The sequence below is a fragment of the Cervus elaphus genome, chromosome 9 (assembly GCF_910594005.1).
Source record: "Cervus elaphus chromosome 9, mCerEla1.1, whole genome shotgun sequence".
Lineage (NCBI taxonomy): Eukaryota > Metazoa > Chordata > Mammalia > Artiodactyla > Cervidae > Cervus > Cervus elaphus.
The window spans coordinates 40,492,701-40,508,437 of NC_057823.1; the positions used below are offsets into that span (position 1 = coordinate 40,492,701).

The 15,737-nt window shown below is 56.9% G+C and overlaps 1 protein-coding gene across 3 annotated transcripts; it reads left to right on the forward strand.

The window, feature by feature from the left end:
• The first annotated feature begins 20 nt into the window (after positions 1-20).
• Positions 21-15,094, forward strand: GRK6 (G protein-coupled receptor kinase 6). 3 transcript variants are annotated; one of them, XM_043912391.1, is made up of 16 exons: positions 21-255; positions 4,138-4,233; positions 5,170-5,282; positions 5,411-5,488; positions 5,773-5,873; positions 6,210-6,302; positions 6,408-6,471; positions 6,611-6,751; positions 7,038-7,228; positions 7,893-7,930; positions 8,021-8,110; positions 9,106-9,314; positions 9,412-9,549; positions 12,947-13,084; positions 13,171-13,305; positions 13,986-15,094. In XM_043912391.1, the coding sequence occupies exons 1-16, from the start codon at positions 204-206 to the stop codon at positions 14,055-14,057; spliced, it is 1,749 nt and encodes a 582-aa protein (XP_043768326.1). In that variant the 5' UTR covers positions 21-203; the 3' UTR covers positions 14,058-15,094. The 3 variants fall into 3 exon arrangements, with proteins under 3 accessions (XP_043768326.1, XP_043768327.1, XP_043768328.1); XM_043912392.1 differs by lacking the exon at positions 13,986-15,094 and adding an exon at positions 13,497-13,977; XM_043912393.1 differs by lacking the exon at positions 21-255 and having other exon boundaries at positions 5,064-5,282; positions 13,984-15,094.
• The last annotated feature ends 643 nt before the right edge of the window (positions 15,095-15,737 follow it).

Consider the following 15,737-nt stretch of genomic DNA (forward strand, 5'->3'; position numbering starts at 1 on the left):
GCGGGGAGTGCCGGAGCCCGGGTGGCCCCCGGGAGGGGGCGGAGAGTGAGCGGCGGGCGGCGGCGGCGGCCCGGGAGGCCCCGGAGGCCGCGGTGCGGTCACTGCGAGCCGATCCGAGCCGCGCCGATCGCCATCCGGCCCCGGCCCCCTCGCGCAGTCCTAGCCGGCGGCGCGGCCCGGCGGGCCCGGCGGCGCCGCAGCCCATGGAGCTCGAGAACATCGTAGCGAACACGGTGCTACTCAAGGCCCGGGAAGGTGAGGCTGTCGGGTGCAGAGAAAGCGGGCGCGCGGCCTCCGAGCTCGGCGGGGTGTCTCAGCCGCCTGATCCCCTAGGGCAGCTAGCTCCATGCCCCGCACCTCTCGCGGACACGAGCGCTTCCGGCTTGTGGTCCTTTTCCTCCGCACCTGCCCTCCGGGAGCCGGAGCCCAGGAAGGGGCGGGGGTCAGGCCGCCGCCCTCGCGGCGAGTAGGGTGGTGGTGGTGGTGAGAGGGTATGAGAAGGAGACAGGAAGGAAGAGGGAAGGGTGGGACCTCAGCCCGGGGAGAGCCTCTCTGAGGCCTCTCCCAGGTGAGAGGTTAAGAAGATGCCTCGGGAAGGGGAAGGGGCAGCCAGCCTACCCCACGTGCCCGGGCCCAGATTCAGCCTGGGTTGCGCCCAGCCTTGGCCGGCGCAAAGTTGGTGCAGGGTAAAAGGTTTGGAGAATGAATTAACCGAGGCTCTGCCGTAGCAGAGCCCACCTGAGGCTGGGAAACTGCTGGTCATTTATGCTACCTGCATGACTGCCACTTGCTTGGAACTTCAGGACACTGGGGACAGAGGGGAATGGGTAACAGTTTCTGCTGTCAGGACTAGTGGGGCAGATGGCACAGAAATAACTGGAAGCTGAGTTTTGAAGGAAGGGAGCATGCCAGGCTGGTAGGACTGCTAAGTGCAAGGCCTGGCAGAGGGAGCCTGTCTAGTGAACCTGGTGTTACTGAGTGCCTATGTTACCAGACACCTGCTCTATGAGGGCCCTGGGGATGCATAAGGACCAGACCCTGTCTACCCCTCACCTGCCATTGTTCACCTCAGTAACATAATCACCAAACACCTACTCTGTACCCTGTCCTGTCCAGGGTGCTGGGGACCAGTAAAGAAGAAGACATTTCTCTTTGAAACGCTAGGGCAGGGAGGTCAGGACTCTTTGCTGGGCTTTCAGGCAGGTAGAGCCATCTGCATTGCCTCCCTGACCTCTTTTACAAGTGGGAAACTGAGGCTCAGATCAGGAACTGGCCCCCAGGACCCAGCAAGATGGGTTGACTCAGGCCTAGGACACAGCATGTCCCCGGTGCAGCCTGTAGGAAACAGATGCTTTCTGGCTCAGCATCTGGTGCCCCCTGCCTGCCCTATGCATGTTGACCCCGGGGAGGTGCTGCCTGGAAATAGGCATGGCAGGCTGGGTCCTCGGTGCCCAGAGCCTTCTTTATCTCCTGTCCCTTATTGAGTCCTGGGGCTAGGCCTTCCTCCCAGCCTCTGGGGGCATCTGCCGATTCTGTTCTGCCTCGTCATCCAGCCAGCCAGGGAGGAGGGGAGGGGAGAGCCTGGCCAGGCCTCCCTCCATAGGGCTGTAGCCAGTTCAGGCCTCAGGCCTGCTGAGAACACTGCCTTGCCTGGCCAGAGGATATAGGCACCTTCTGACAGGCTTCCTTAGGCCATTGGCGAGGCATAGGAAGTTATGACCAGACTAGGACCAGTTCCTTCACTGGAGAATCCTTACTCCAACCTGGCCCTGTCCCTCCCACCTTGATGACTCTAGACAAGTCTTCTCTCTCTGAACTTCAGTAACTCTTTTTGTGGCATGGTTGAGGATGGGACATTGAAAACTAAAGGAAATCCCAGTTGTCACTGAGTTCTGAACCCTGGTCTATAGACTGAGTGCATTGGAATCCCTTCATGAACTGATTGACAGTTTGGCCCTAGGTTTTTGCCAGTTTCCCAAGTGATCTGAGGCCCTGAGTGATTTGGAATTGCATGTATTCAGTTGACACCTGATAGATGCCGGGCTTGTTTGGGTTTGGAAAAGAGCTTGACCTGGGGTCCTAGAGAGCTGGGTTCGAATCCTGACTCTGGGACCTCCAGGCTTTGTAATCTTGGACAAATTGATTCCCCATTTCAGGGCTTCAGCTTTCTCATAAAATTGAGCCAGGTCTGTCAGAGTTGCTGTGAGAATGAAGTGGGACAGCATTGGGGGGTGTGAACCCTCACTTAATCCTCCTCGCTTCCCCAGACCCCCAGAGACATGGGAAAGGGTCCAGGCTGGGGTGGGGGTGGGAGGAGCCCCGCTGACTCTGGTGGCAGTTCCAGGACAGGATATTTGCATGTGACTCTTTGCCGCTGCCTTGATGTGGCTGAGAGGAGGGGGAGGAGGAAGTAACTGGTGGGGGTAGCAGGCGGATGGAGGGTTGGGTGAGGGACTTGCGGGGGTGGGGGAGGAGTTCCCCTTCTGGGGAGGCCTTGCCCTAGGTTGACGGTGGGGGTCTGTTGCTCACTCACAGTGGAGCAATGACTATGGGGTGTGCTGGGTTCAGGCTGCGGGAGGGCTGCTACCAGGTTTCCCAATGGGGTACCCTGCAACACTTCCTCCTCTAGGCAGCTTAGGTCAGGCAGCCCACTAGAGGACCCAGCCTTGCCCCCTCCCTGGAAGGCGGCCCCTTCTACCTGCCTTCAACCAGGCTAGACAGAAACAAAGCTGCATAAGCCATGGGGGAAACTGAGGCCAGGTGAGGGAAAGTGATGGCCGGAGATTGCCACTGACTTGTTGGAGCTGGGACCCACCCCTTGCCACACCTCTACTGAGTACTGGACACAGACTCTGTTAGTCATCCTCACAATACTTCTGGAGGACCTGAAGTCCACATGGAGAAACTGAGGTTCCTAGAGAGCAAGTTAGGGGCTTCCCTGGCAGCTCAGCTGGTAAAGAATCTGCCTGCAATGCAGGAGACCTAGGTTTGATTCCTGGGTTGGGAAGATCTCCTGGAGAAGGGAATAGCAACCCACTCCAGTATTCTTGCCTAGAGAATTCCATGGACAGATCAAGGGGTCACAAAGAGTTGGACACGACTGAGCGACTAACACAAGAGAGCAAGTTACAGTCTGAAGTGTAAAGGGCCGATTCAAACCCAAATCTGTAAGATGCCAAGACTCAGGCCCCTTCCACCATGTTCAACCTCAGGACCCACAGGCCACACCTGTCTAGCTTTCTAACATGTTTTATGTATTTGGCTGCAGTGGTTTTTTTTTTTTTTTTTTTTTAATAATACAGGAACCGGTATTTCGTGTAACAGTCCAGATTCTCGGCTGACTTTGAAAAGTCTGAAGAGCTGGCCGCACTGAGCTGGCATTCCTGCCTAGTCAGGATCAAGCAGTCAGCTGCAGTTGTACTGCAGCTGTCTCCGTTTGAGGGGCCGGTTCCCACACTCCCCACCACTCACTGTTGTCTCCGATCTGGTCCCTATTTACCGCACCTGTCTGATTCTGTAGGCATTTGAGCTGCTGCCCAGCGGCTGCAGATGAGGGATCAGCTAGGTAGAATGAGGTGGGTGTCAGGACCAGGAAAGTAGGAGTAAGAATTCTGAGTGCCAGGCCTCCTGCCACCACCTCTTTTGCCTCTGATGCAGGGTCCCATCATAGGGGCCTGGAGCCTCCCTCGTGGCTCAGCTGCCCTCTGCCATCTCTCAGGCATGTCCCAGGACGTCTCGCTTCTGGGCCTGGACTTAACACAGTTCCCCCCACTATTGTGTCCTTCTCTTCATTTGGGAGGGAAACTCCTACCTGCTTGGAAGCAGCTGAGGCTTGCTGAAGCTAACTGGAAACCCCACCTCCCACCCGCACCCCCGCCGTGGCCTGGCCTCATGCCCTTCTTGGTTGTTCCACCCTTCTTGGCTCTTCCAGCCTAGGAGCCCCTAGCAGGAGGGCCTGGGGCCCATGTGTGTCCTGAAACCCAGCAAGAGCATCCTGCAGGCAGAAGGAAGGCCCACGGGGCCTCTCAGAGTGGACTGGGCCTAGGCTGGACCCTGAAAGCCTCTGCACCACGCTGAGGGTTGCAGGGAGGCCGGCAATGGCAGGACTCAAGAACTAGTGCCTGTTTGCTTCCACAGGTGGCGGCGGGAATCGTAAAGGCAAAAGCAAGAAATGGCGGCAGATGCTACAGTTTCCCCATATCAGCCAGTGCGAAGAGCTGCGGCTCAGCCTCGGTGAGGCCTTGGTTGAGACCGTGGGGTGGGGTGGGGTACAGAGGCAAGAGAGTCCTGGTGTGCCAGGGGAGCCTCCCCTGAGACCTTGCCTCTGGGCAGAAGGTTGTTGGGGTTTCGGGGAGCAGAGAGATGGAGGCTGCACCACCCAGCTGAGTTTCAGTTCCTGGGTCCAGGCTGGGTGGAGGGCAGACAGCACACAGGACAGCAGTGGGCGGTGGGGGTAGGTGGGGGGAGAAGCCCCAAGTCAGATTTGGGGGCGGTCTGAGGGAAGCTGCAGAAGGGAGGACCAGGCCTCGGCTGAGCAGGGCTCGGAGGACAGAGCAGAATGTGCAGAGGGGGCTGGAGTCAGCTCACACACTGACAGTCTGGGGCGGTGGGGTGGTGGAACCCAGGCCTGTGCGCAGCCCTACCCAGCCTGGCCCTGGGGGTGCCCAACAGAGCTTTGACCAGCAGGGCCCAAGCCCCCTCTGACGGCCTGCACGTGAGCCAGGAGTACACCATGGCTGCTTCCACTGCTGGGAAGGAGGCCTAGCCTCGAACTTGCCGGAAGCCACAGCTTCCTCCCACACTTTCGCCAGGCAGGCAGCAGGTGTGGGCTGGGCCAGAGCCGGGCCGGAACCACACAGACCACACCCAGCCCCAACCATGACGTATGTACAAGTAGTGTGAACCGGAAGTCAGCAGCCGGAAGTGAGGACCCCAGCTCTGGAGCCACACTCCTGCTTGTGTGACCTTGGGCTAATTACTCAGCCTCCCGATGGCAGTAACAGTGGTGTTGCGTCAGTGCTGTGGCGAGGGTTCTAAAGGAGACAGTGGCTGCCATACTGCAGGGCTGGAAGCTGTTGGCGGGGGCTCCGGGCCTGGCGGTGCGGACAGGAGTGCCTGGCCGGCAGGCTCCAAATCCAGGAATCCAGCAGCTCCCACCTCTGCCTGCAGGGCGTGACTACCACAGCCTGTGTGAGCGGCAGCCCATTGGGCGCCTTCTGTTCCGAGAGTTCTGCGCCACGAGGCCTGAGCTGACTCGCTGCACTGCCTTCCTGGACGGGGTGGTGAGTGCGGCCCAGCCCCACACCGAGGGTGGGCAGAGGTCCCGGGCCACATGTGTGTCCCGTCTCCTCACACCTGTTACTCCATCCAAACCCCAAGCCTTCTCTGCCTCCCCCCACCACCCCCGCAGGCCGAGTATGAAGTGACCCCTGATGAGAAGAGGAAGGCGTGTGGGCTGCGGCTCATGCAGAATTTTCTGAGCCACACGGTGAGTTAGCACTGGTGCAGGGATGAGGGTCGTGGACAGAGCTCAGTGATGGTGAGAGGAATGACCACTGCCTGTGCAGAGAGTGCCCCTGGAGCTACTCCAGGCTCACCAGGCGGCACCGTGGGCAGGGAGCCCAGCAGCTCTGCTTCACCATGCCTCAAGGAGAGCTGCAGAATTCAGCCACTAAGCAGGCTGTGCACCCCTGGCCACCCAGCACAAGCCCGAGATCTCTGCCCTGGCAGTGGGCAGGTCCCTGCATTGACCTGTCTGTGGCCTGTCCCCAGGGTCCCGACCTCATCCCTGAGGTCCCCCGGCAACTGGTGACAAACTGTGCCCAGCGGCTGGAGGAGGGACCCTGCAAAGACCTCTTCCAGGAGCTGACTCGGTAAGCCTCTCCCTGCCCTCAGGCTGAGAACTGTGTCCTGAGGAGGGGGTTTCTGCAGACCCAGAGGGCTATAAACAGTGCAGCAGGTGGCGAGCAAACTCAGTGTCTCATCCCAGCCTTGCCCCTGCTCTGTGACCCTGATCAGGTTGCCTCCCCTCTCTGTGGCATCCTGGGCTTTAGCATCGGATATCCGTCTCCCCCACAGGTGGGCTAGCAGGAGGGTTGGCCAAGGATTCTGCCTTTTAGGCTGAGCATACACATAACAGGGGGCCTGGGCCATCGAGGGGAGGATGGGGGGGTGTCAGGTGCTGACCAGAGGCTGGGCCTTCTCGACAGGTTGACCCACGAGTACCTGAGCGTGGCCCCTTTTGCCGACTACCTCGACAGCATCTACTTCAACCGTTTTCTGCAGTGGAAGTGGCTGGAAAGGTGAGCTCCTTGAAGGCTGGCCCCAGGTGGGCCGGGTTGAAGGGGTTCTCATGGGTCTCAGGCCCCTGCTCAGCTAGTGTTTGCTTCCCAACCCCTTGTCCACAGGCAGCCAGTGACCAAAAACACCTTCAGGCAGTACCGAGTCCTGGGCAAAGGCGGCTTTGGGGAGGTGAGTGGCCAGGCCAGAGCCCAGCAGAGTGCAGGGGTGGGGTAGAGGGGACCCTGACCATCCCTTTACCCTCTCTGAGCCTGTAACCCCCAGGAAGGCCACAGCTGGTCCCCATTTGCCCCATCTATCCTGGCTACAGGTATGCGCCTGCCAGGTGCGGGCCACAGGCAAGATGTACGCCTGCAAGAAGCTGGAGAAGAAGCGGATCAAGAAGCGGAAAGGGGAAGCCATGGCACTCAATGAGAAGCAGATCCTGGAGAAAGTGAACAGTAGGTTTGTAGTAAGTACAGACAGGAGATCCCTCCTTTCCCCCGCGGCCACACTGGCCCTCCCCACTCACTGGACTGAGACCTCTTCCCTCCCTGACCCGTCCCCTCCAGGCACCGCTACCTCTCCTGCCCTCAGAGATGCCTGGGAGGGGCGGGTTTGGGATGTTGACACCCAGCCTGGGAAGCAGGATGGCCCCAGGGAGTGGCACTAAGAATAGTTTTTGGGTGGCTGGCGCTAGCCCCGCCACCAGGCATCCCACAACCTCTGCTTCAGGGGTCGTGTCCCCTTGGTCACAGGTGAGCTTGGCCTATGCCTATGAGACCAAGGACGCACTCTGCCTGGTGCTGACGCTGATGAATGGAGGTGACCTCAAGTTCCACATCTACCACATGGGCCAGGCTGGCTTCCCTGAGGCTCGGGCTGTCTTCTATGCGGCAGAGATCTGCTGTGGCCTGGAGGACCTGCACCGGGAACGTATTGTGTACAGGTGCAGGGGCATGGCCCTCCCGGCCAGGGGCCGCAGCTAGGCTGGGGTAGAGGCTACAGGGGGATGTTGGGGTGCTGGCACCGCTGTTGCGGGCACAAGTCTGTCGGACCTTAGCTTGGGCTCTGCACTCACCCACGCTCACTAGGCTACTAGGCTCAGCATGGCTCAGAACCCAGGCTCTGGGGTCTGGTTAACCCATGTGTGAATCCCTATGTGGCCTTGGCCAGTCAACTCCCTGCTCACAACATTTTTTTTTTTCTGGGAGGCAAAGATCCTAATTCCTACAAGCCCCGCAGCTTGTAGAGAATGAATGAGATAATGCTGGAAAGTACACACAACATGGTAGTGGGGAGCTCTGCCTAGTACTATTACTAGTAATGATTTCAGGCTTCCCAGATAGCTCATCTGGTAAAGAATCCTCCTGCAATGTGGGAGACCTGGGTTCGATCCCTGGGTTGAGAAGATCCCCTGGAGGAGGGCATGGCAACCCACTCCAGTATTCCTGCCTAGAGAATCCCATGGACAGAGGAGCCTGGCGGGCTACAGTCCATGGGGTCGCAAAGAGTCAGACATGACCAGGCGACTAAGCACAGCAGCAGGGGGTGGCCCCGTTGGCTGGCCGGCCCGCTGAGCAGCGTCTGACCCTGCCGTTCTCTCCTTACAGGGACCTAAAGCCAGAGAACATCCTCCTAGATGACCATGGTGGGTGAGGGGCCCCTAGGGGCGGGGGAAGGATGGGAGAGGTGTGCCCATCTGCCTAATGGGCCTCCCTGCTTCTCCACCCACATTCAGGTCACATCCGCATCTCTGACCTGGGGCTGGCTGTGCACGTACCCGAAGGCCAGACGATCAAAGGCCGTGTGGGCACCGTGGGCTACATGGGTGAGTCTGCCTTCCCCCTGACCCGCCAGCCTCCTGGGTCCTCTTGTTGTCATGTGTCCTGTCCCACCACTTCTGTTGGGAAATCTCCTGTACCTCACGGAACAGAAAGAGCTGATGTTCCTCTTTTATAGATGAGGAGACCAAGACTCAGCCAGGGCCCCAAACACTGTGAATCCACAGCGTTCACGCACTTGCATAGTCATTGAGCCCCTCCTACCGACTGGGCCTGAAGGTGGCTACCAGGGAAAGACAAGGGCCTCACACCGGTTTTCCATAGCCCTGGTCCTCCACTGCCCCAACCTGCCCGTGATAGGAGAGGGAGTGCCCATCTATGGTAGGGGCCATGATGAGGCCCTGAATTCCCCTTGAGAGCACTTGACACAGTAGACAGAGCTCCAGCTACGCACTCCACCGTCTCCTTATGTGTCCAAGGGCCACACTCTGCTTCTCTCGGCCTCACTTTCCCTGACTGCAGCCTGCTCCCAGGACTGCCCTGAAGATGAAGAGGCAGTAGAGGTACCCCCCACCTGCCCGCTCTAGCAGGCAGTAGACACCCAGCAAATGAGTTGCCATCTCCTTTCCTCTCTTTGACATTGAAGCTAGAGGTTGCAAACTGGTAGCCACACTGGGTCTCATTTGGCCTCCATCTGTGTTTAAATCAAATTGTTTTTCAAACAACTGACGTGGTCACCAGCATTTGGTAACCCAGATGGCTTCACGTTAAAAACATGATTTCTGACTTCTCTTGAAAGCTCAGAAGACCTGACCCCCCACCCCCACCCCACCCTGCAAGACCATACCAGCTGCCCCTGGTGGCTGTGTGCTGCCCTACTCCCCGCAGTCCCCACCAGGCTGCTGATGGTTCCTGCCTGGCTGGTTGGTGCCAGTGGGTGTTTGAACTGATCCCTGGGCTTGACGTGCGAGCTGGGCATTCCCAGGGCCCCAGGGCTTAATTCTGCCTCCCGCCCAGCCTTAATTCCTGCTGTCCCTCCCAGCCCCAGAGGTGGTAAAGAACGAACGGTACACCTTTAGCCCGGACTGGTGGGCACTCGGCTGCCTCCTGTATGAGATGATCGCAGGCCAGTCGCCCTTCCAGCAGAGGAAAAAGAAGATCAAGCGGGAGGAAGTGGAGCGGCTGGTAAAGGAGGTGCCCGAGGAGTACTCTGAGCACTTCTCCCCACAGGCCCGCTCACTCTGCTCCCAGGTATGGCCGCCAGAAGGAGGCCCAACCAGCCGGGGCTGGGGCTGGGGCTGGGGGTACCTCTCCCAAGGATGCCCTAACCGCTCCTGCCCTGCTGCAGCTCCTTTGCAAGGACCCCTCTGAACGCCTGGGGTGTGGTGGGGGCGGCGCCCAAGAAGTGAAGGAGCACCCCCTCTTCAAGAAGCTGAACTTCAAGCGGCTGGGAGCTGGCATGCTGGAACCACCCTTCAAGCCTGATGTGAGTGCCACCCACTCCTGCTGAAGGCAGGGCCAAGCCCAAGCAGAGCTGGGGGCTCTTGGAGCATTGATTGGGACCTTCTCGGTGCAAGCATTAGAAAACTCAAGTGGGTTAACCAACCAAATAATTCACCAGGCTCCTAAAAATGAAAGGCCCCAGAATAGGCCTGGCTTTTGGCACACTGGATCCGGGGCTCCAGCAGTGCTGTAGGGATTCTGTATTCCTGCTCTTCCCCACTACTGGCTGTGTGCAGGCTTCTCACTTGGGCAGCTGTCCCCTGGGTATCAGGCCTTCATCCTAATAACTCAGCCACCCTGGTAGACAAAGAGTGCCTCTTTGCTCATTGCCTGATTATTCGGAGGCCCCTCAGCAGCCACATCAGGACCACGTGCCCACCCGAGCCACTCAAGTGGGGAAGATTGGTTTCCCAAAGGGAAACCAAGATTCCTTGCCAGCAGGGAGAAAGGCCACTGGACTGGCAAAACATCCACTTCCCCCTACACCTGGCAATGCTGACCTCCCATCTGTGAGCAGAACACTGCCCTCTGCATAGTGTCATTCATTTACTGAGCTTCTCAGTGGATCAAGCATCTGCTGGCAGAAACATCCTGGAGTCATCAGATTCTCAGTGGGAAAAGTCCAACTCAAACTTAGGCCCAGCATGGAGCTTTTTGGTTCATTTGGCCAGGAAGTCCCAGAGTAGGACCAGCATCAGTGTTTCACACTGTGTTGCCAGGACTCCACCTCTTGCCACTGCTTGTCACCTGTTGACTGTTCTCCCACTGAATTCAAGCTTCTCAGTATAAAGTCATAGGGAAGGTTCTGATTGGCCAAGATTAAGTCATGTGCTTGCCCTCACGTCATGTGTAAGAGGACTGAGTCCTGTGATTGACAGTTCACCAGGAACACAGGGGAAGAAGGAGGGTGATGATGGGCAGGCCAGATTGGTGGCTGTCAATCATGCATGTGATTGTTTACACATTCAACAAAATATCTGAGTGCCAGTATGTGCCAGATCTCAGAATTCATAGGGTCAGTAGGACACAGTCCTACCTTCATGGTCTAGTGGAAAGACAGAAAAATAAACCAGTAAGTGAAAAAGAAGTGGTGGAGGGGTGGGAGTATTTTTGGACAGGATGGCCTCTGAGTAGCTGATGGATAAGTATCAGTAGAAACCTAAAATATGTGTAGGAGAGAACTGTGCCAGGATTTGGGGCATGACCATTCCAGGAAGGAGCAGCCAGGCATTGAGGTCCTAGTCCAGGGACCAACCTTGAGAGGTGGAGCAGCAGTGGAGGCCAGTGTGGCTGGAGTGGGTGTGGACAGGGAAAGAGGGAATGTGGAGCAGGAGTGTTGAGGGGTGGGGACGGGTGGTGGGGCCATAGAGCTGGGAAGTGGGAGTGGGAGGCCCCTGCCTCCAGAGGACTGCATCTTATAGGTGGGGCTCACCAGCGCCCCGAGGTGTTGGCCTTGCCATGGGCAGTTGAACTGCAAGCCTGACTTCTGCAGCCTGCCTTAGAGCTGGCTGTCCCACTCAACTTTACTCCAGGTTCCCTGCACATCATCTCAGTTAATCTTGAAAATCAGTGCCCTGGAGTTTAACTTTTTTAGAAGCAAAGTGTTCTTGATGGTGATACAGTTTTTAACAGCTTTATTGAGTTCATATACCATACAACTCACTTCTTTTAAGCATATAATTAAATGACTTTTAGCATAAAGATGCAACCATCACCAAAATCAATCTTAGAACATTTTCATCACCCCTCCCCTCCAAATACACCCTACTCATTAGCAGTCACTCCTCATTCCCCTTCCCCTTAGCAGCCACTAATCTACTTTATGTCTCTCTATATTTGCCTGTTCTGGACATTTCATGTTGACGGGATTATATAATATGTGGTGCTTTGTGACTGGCTTCTTGCAGTTTGCATAATGTTTTCCAGGTTCACCCGTGTTGTAGTTCTTCCTGGTCCTGCATTCCTTTTTTATGACTGAATAATATTCCATTCTATGAATATTGCACCTTCTGTTTATTCATCCATCGATGGACATTAGGGTTGTTTTTCATTATGGGGCTATGATGAATAATGCTGTTTTGAACATTCACATACAAGTTTTTGTGGGGACATATGTTTTCATTTCTCTGGGACATATACCTAAGAGTTGAATGCTGGCTCATATGGTAACATGTTTAACCTTGGGAGAACTGCTGACTTTTCTGAAAAGCAGCTGTATGATTTTACATGATGATGTTTTGACATCCTTAACAGTAGGATTTAGAAAACAACAACGTAAAGATGAAAAAAGAAGTGGCTTTCTGGAATGAGGTGGGCTCCTGGCGGGGGGCTGGGGGCACAGGGACTGTTGGCTGTGAAGCAGAAGGAGATGGAGTATGCCATTGGACATCCCAGGACAGAGGGACCCATCAGCTCCAAGCCCTGCATGGGGTATCCAGCTGAAGGGGCCAGCTGAGATTCAGCCTGCTCTCCCCTTACCAGTTACCCCCAGACAGCTGTGTACAGGCGGGGGGCGGGGGGGGCTCCCTATTATTGATTCCATATGGCACTGTGGGGACTGATGGACTGTCACGGGTCAGCTATGCAGCCTCATCAGTCCGTGAGCAGAGAGGGGTAATCATCCCCAGTTTAGAGGGAAACTTGGGCCTCAGGAGGGACTGTCATGCTCAGGAAGTGCATGGGGCACTTTTGTTTTTGAAGTAAAGTTGATTTACAGTATTGTGTGTTAGTTTCTGCTAGACAGCAAGGTGATTCAGATAAGATATATGTACGTGTTTATGTCCATGTGTATACATACTTCTTTCAGATTCTTTCCATTGTAGTTTATTACAAGGTATTGAATATAGCTCCTCACACTGTATAGTGTGACTGTGTTGTTTATTTATGTAATATATAGTCATGTGTATCTGCTAATCCCAAACTCCTTATTTGTCCTCTCCCCTTCCTCTTTGGTAACTGTAAGTTTGTTTTCGATGTCTGTTTTGTAAATAAGTTCATTTGAATCTATTTTTCTAGATTCCACATGTGATGTCACTATATTTATCTTTGTATGACTTACTTCACTTAGTATGATGATCTGTAGGTCCATCAATGTTGCTGCAAATGGCATTATTTCATTCTTTTTTATAGCTGAGTAATATTCCATTATATATATACACACACCCAAACATACCACATCTTCTTTATCAGACATTTATCAGACAGACATCTATCAGACAGACATTTAGACTGTGTCCATATGTTATCTATTGTGAACAGTGCTGCTGTGAACACTGGGGCACCAGGAAGCTGCAAGGGTCAGGGCACACCCAGCCCCAGCTCAGGGCTGAGTTGGTCTCCTGTGGGGTCTTCCTGTCTGACCACTGCCTCTGTTCCCCCAGCCCCAGGCCATTTACTGCAAAGATGTTCTGGACATTGAACAGTTCTCCACAGTTAAGGGTGTGGAGCTAGAGCCCACTGACCAGGACTTCTACCAGAAATTTGCCACGGGCAGTGTGCCCATCCCCTGGCAGAATGAGGTGGGGACCTGCCCGGCTGGTGGGGGGTGGTCTCGGGTGGGGGGTGACCTCTGGGTCAGCGCTCACAGCTGCCTGTTCTGTGGCAGATGGTGGAGACCGAGTGCTTCCAGGAGCTGAACGTCTTCGGGCTGGATGGCTCGGTTCCCCCAGACCTAGACTGGAAGGGCCAGCCGCCAGCACCCCCCAAAAAGGGACTGCTGCAGAGACTCTTCAGTCGCCAGGTAATCCCCAGCAGTGTCCTACCTTGGCCCCCAGCCCAGCTCCTGGGGACGGCGGGTGGGAGGCAGAGCTGGTGCCCGTATGTGGGGGAGTGGGCAACCTCCGGTCGTGTCAGCGGTGCCCAGGGTCTCTGGCCTCATTCCCGCCTGTCCCCCACCCCTGGCTGGGCTCATGGCCTCTTTTCTCTTTCCAGAGGTGAGCAGTGTGGGCTTCCCGTGGGTTGGCCTTGCTGCCCGGCCCCGGGGAGCCACAGACAGCCCTTCCATGGCAGAGGCGACATGTGGGCGAAAGAAGTCTGGTGCCCGCTCCCTACCCACCCTTCCCCTCCCACTTCCCCCTCCCCTGTCGTGCCCTGCACCTGGCACCTGCAAGCAGCAAGCCTTGCTTAGCCGTGTTGTCTCCCCGTGCCCTGCATCCACCAGCCCCAGATAGAGGGCCCTGGCAGAGCCTGGGATCCACCTGGTCCCTCTTAACTTCAGCCTATTGCCAGCAGCCTCTGCACTGGTGTCCACACGTGTCCAGCCTGAGCTGCTGCTCTGGGCCCCTCGTGGGGAACCCCCTCCATGGAGCACAGCCCTGGTCAGCTCCTGGTTGGCCCTGGCAGGGCCGGGCCAGGTAAAGGCCCTGGTGGCTAACTGCGCGCGCTCTGCCTCTCTCCCTCCGTGTCTCCCCTGCCCTGCAGGACTGCTGTGGAAACTGCAGCGACAGTGAGGAAGAGCTTCCCGCCCGCCTCGAGCTCCCCACCCGCCTCTAGCCCCCAGCCTGAGGCCCCCCCGGGCGGTTGGCGGTAGCAGCTACTGCGAACGCTGTTTACAGTTTTGCACAGTGGTCTTCCCCATTGTCCACTCAAGTCATGGCCTGGGAGACAAAGTCGGAGCTGTCCCCAGTGCCCTCTGCCCCGGAGCCCCTGGTCTGGCTGAGTGGTCAAGGCCTGGGCTGTCCCCTGGGACAAAGGTGCGTCCCTTCAGCTCTTGTCTGTGGAGCTCGGGGCTTTCTGTATTTATGTCTTTGTATGAATGTATATAGCAACCAGAGCATTCTTAAGACTCACCCTGGAGCCGGCAGAAGGGCTGCTGCCGCACACTCCAGGCACCTCAGGCCCAGCTTGGATGGGCAAAGTTGGGCCAGGCCAGGCCAGGCCCCTGGGCCCTCAGCACTGTGCTTGCCACCGCCGACCTCCGAGTGAGACTCGTGCCTGCCGCTGCCACCCTGGGTTTAGGCCGCCACCTCTGGGGCCCAATACCGTCCCTTCTCAGCGCCTGTCAGAGCTGGATCTGGGACCACTGGGTCCCCTAGGCCTGTGCCAAAGTGTGACCAGAGACTGGGCTGCCCCTGGGACCCCTCAGTCCACTGCCCAGGCTGTCCCAGACGGGTCTGCCTCTGCCTTCCAGCTCCCGGGACACCTCGTCCCTTGTGCTGGGCCCTGTCCTGGAGTCACCTCTTGCAGAACAGCCCAGGCCACAGGAAGGGAAGGGGTGGGGGTGACACTGACCAACCCTCAAACATTCCAGACTCCCCTCGAAACAGACACATGTGCCCAGCAATAATCTGCCCCTCCCTGTGTGTGTGTGTGAGAGAGAGAGAGAGAAAGAAGGGGGCAGGCTGAGGCTGTGTGCCTGCATCCCAGCCCCAGCCCTTCCCAGACTGATGGCCCTCTTGGTCCCAGTGTTAATGGTAATGTGGGATACAGGGCCCCAGTTTTTCCATATTTAAGGCCGATTTTTATTACTCATTTTGTCCAATGTAAGCTGCCACGTGTCTCTGTGTGAATACAGTCCGAGCACAAACCTGGCTAGCTGCCCCTGCCTGCCTCTTTCTTGGCCCTGGTGGTCCAGGGATCTCCTCGCTTCCCTGGCCCTGCTGGAAGGGGGAAGGGGTTGGAAGTGGGGCTGGTGGAGGCTGCCCTTCCACCAAGGCCTAAAGGCCTCAGGACTGATCTTGGGGTAACCTCTCCAAGCTCTGGTGGCCTTTGGGTCCCCGCTAGGGTATGGGTCTGACCCCGCCTGTGCTGAAGAGGCAGGCTTAGCTGGCAGTATCCTCCAAGACCAAGGCGGCCTGGCCACCAGCTGTGGGTTTGGAGCCACCTGTGGAGTAGGGTGGGAGCTCCTGTGGGGAACACCTGCTCAGTCTGTCTTGTCTGGACACCTCCATGATTTGCCCAGGGCCGGTACACATGCATTAGAGCCATTCCTCTGCTCTGCTTCTGAAGCAGGAAATGTGGCTGGGCAGAAATGCACACCGGTGATGCTGCAAGTTAGGTCATGGCAGAGGCAGGTGTGGACCAGCCATGTGGGCATCAGGGAGAATTCTCTGAAGGTAGCAGTTGAACTGGGCCTAGAAGGAGACCTGCGCAGAGACGGGACTGACAGCCTGTTGACCACAAGTCTGTCCCAGACTACACAGACCTGTTCCTGTAGCCTCCCAATGACTCCAG

What these genes read in the sequence shown, in the direction of transcription:
- GRK6 (XM_043912391.1), top strand. Translation starts at nt 204, where the DNA reads ATGGAGCTCGAGAACATCGTAGCGAACACGGTGCTACTCAAGGCCCGG. An exon ending in CTGCCTTCCTGGACGGGGTG is followed by an intron (nt 5,283 to 5,410) that starts GTGAGTGCGGCC and finishes CCACCCCCGCAG; the next exon opens with GCCGAGTATGAAGTGACCCC. An exon ending in CGGGAACGTATTGTGTACAG is followed by an intron (nt 7,229 to 7,892) that starts GTGCAGGGGCAT and finishes CTCTCCTTACAG; the next exon opens with GGACCTAAAGCCAGAGAACA.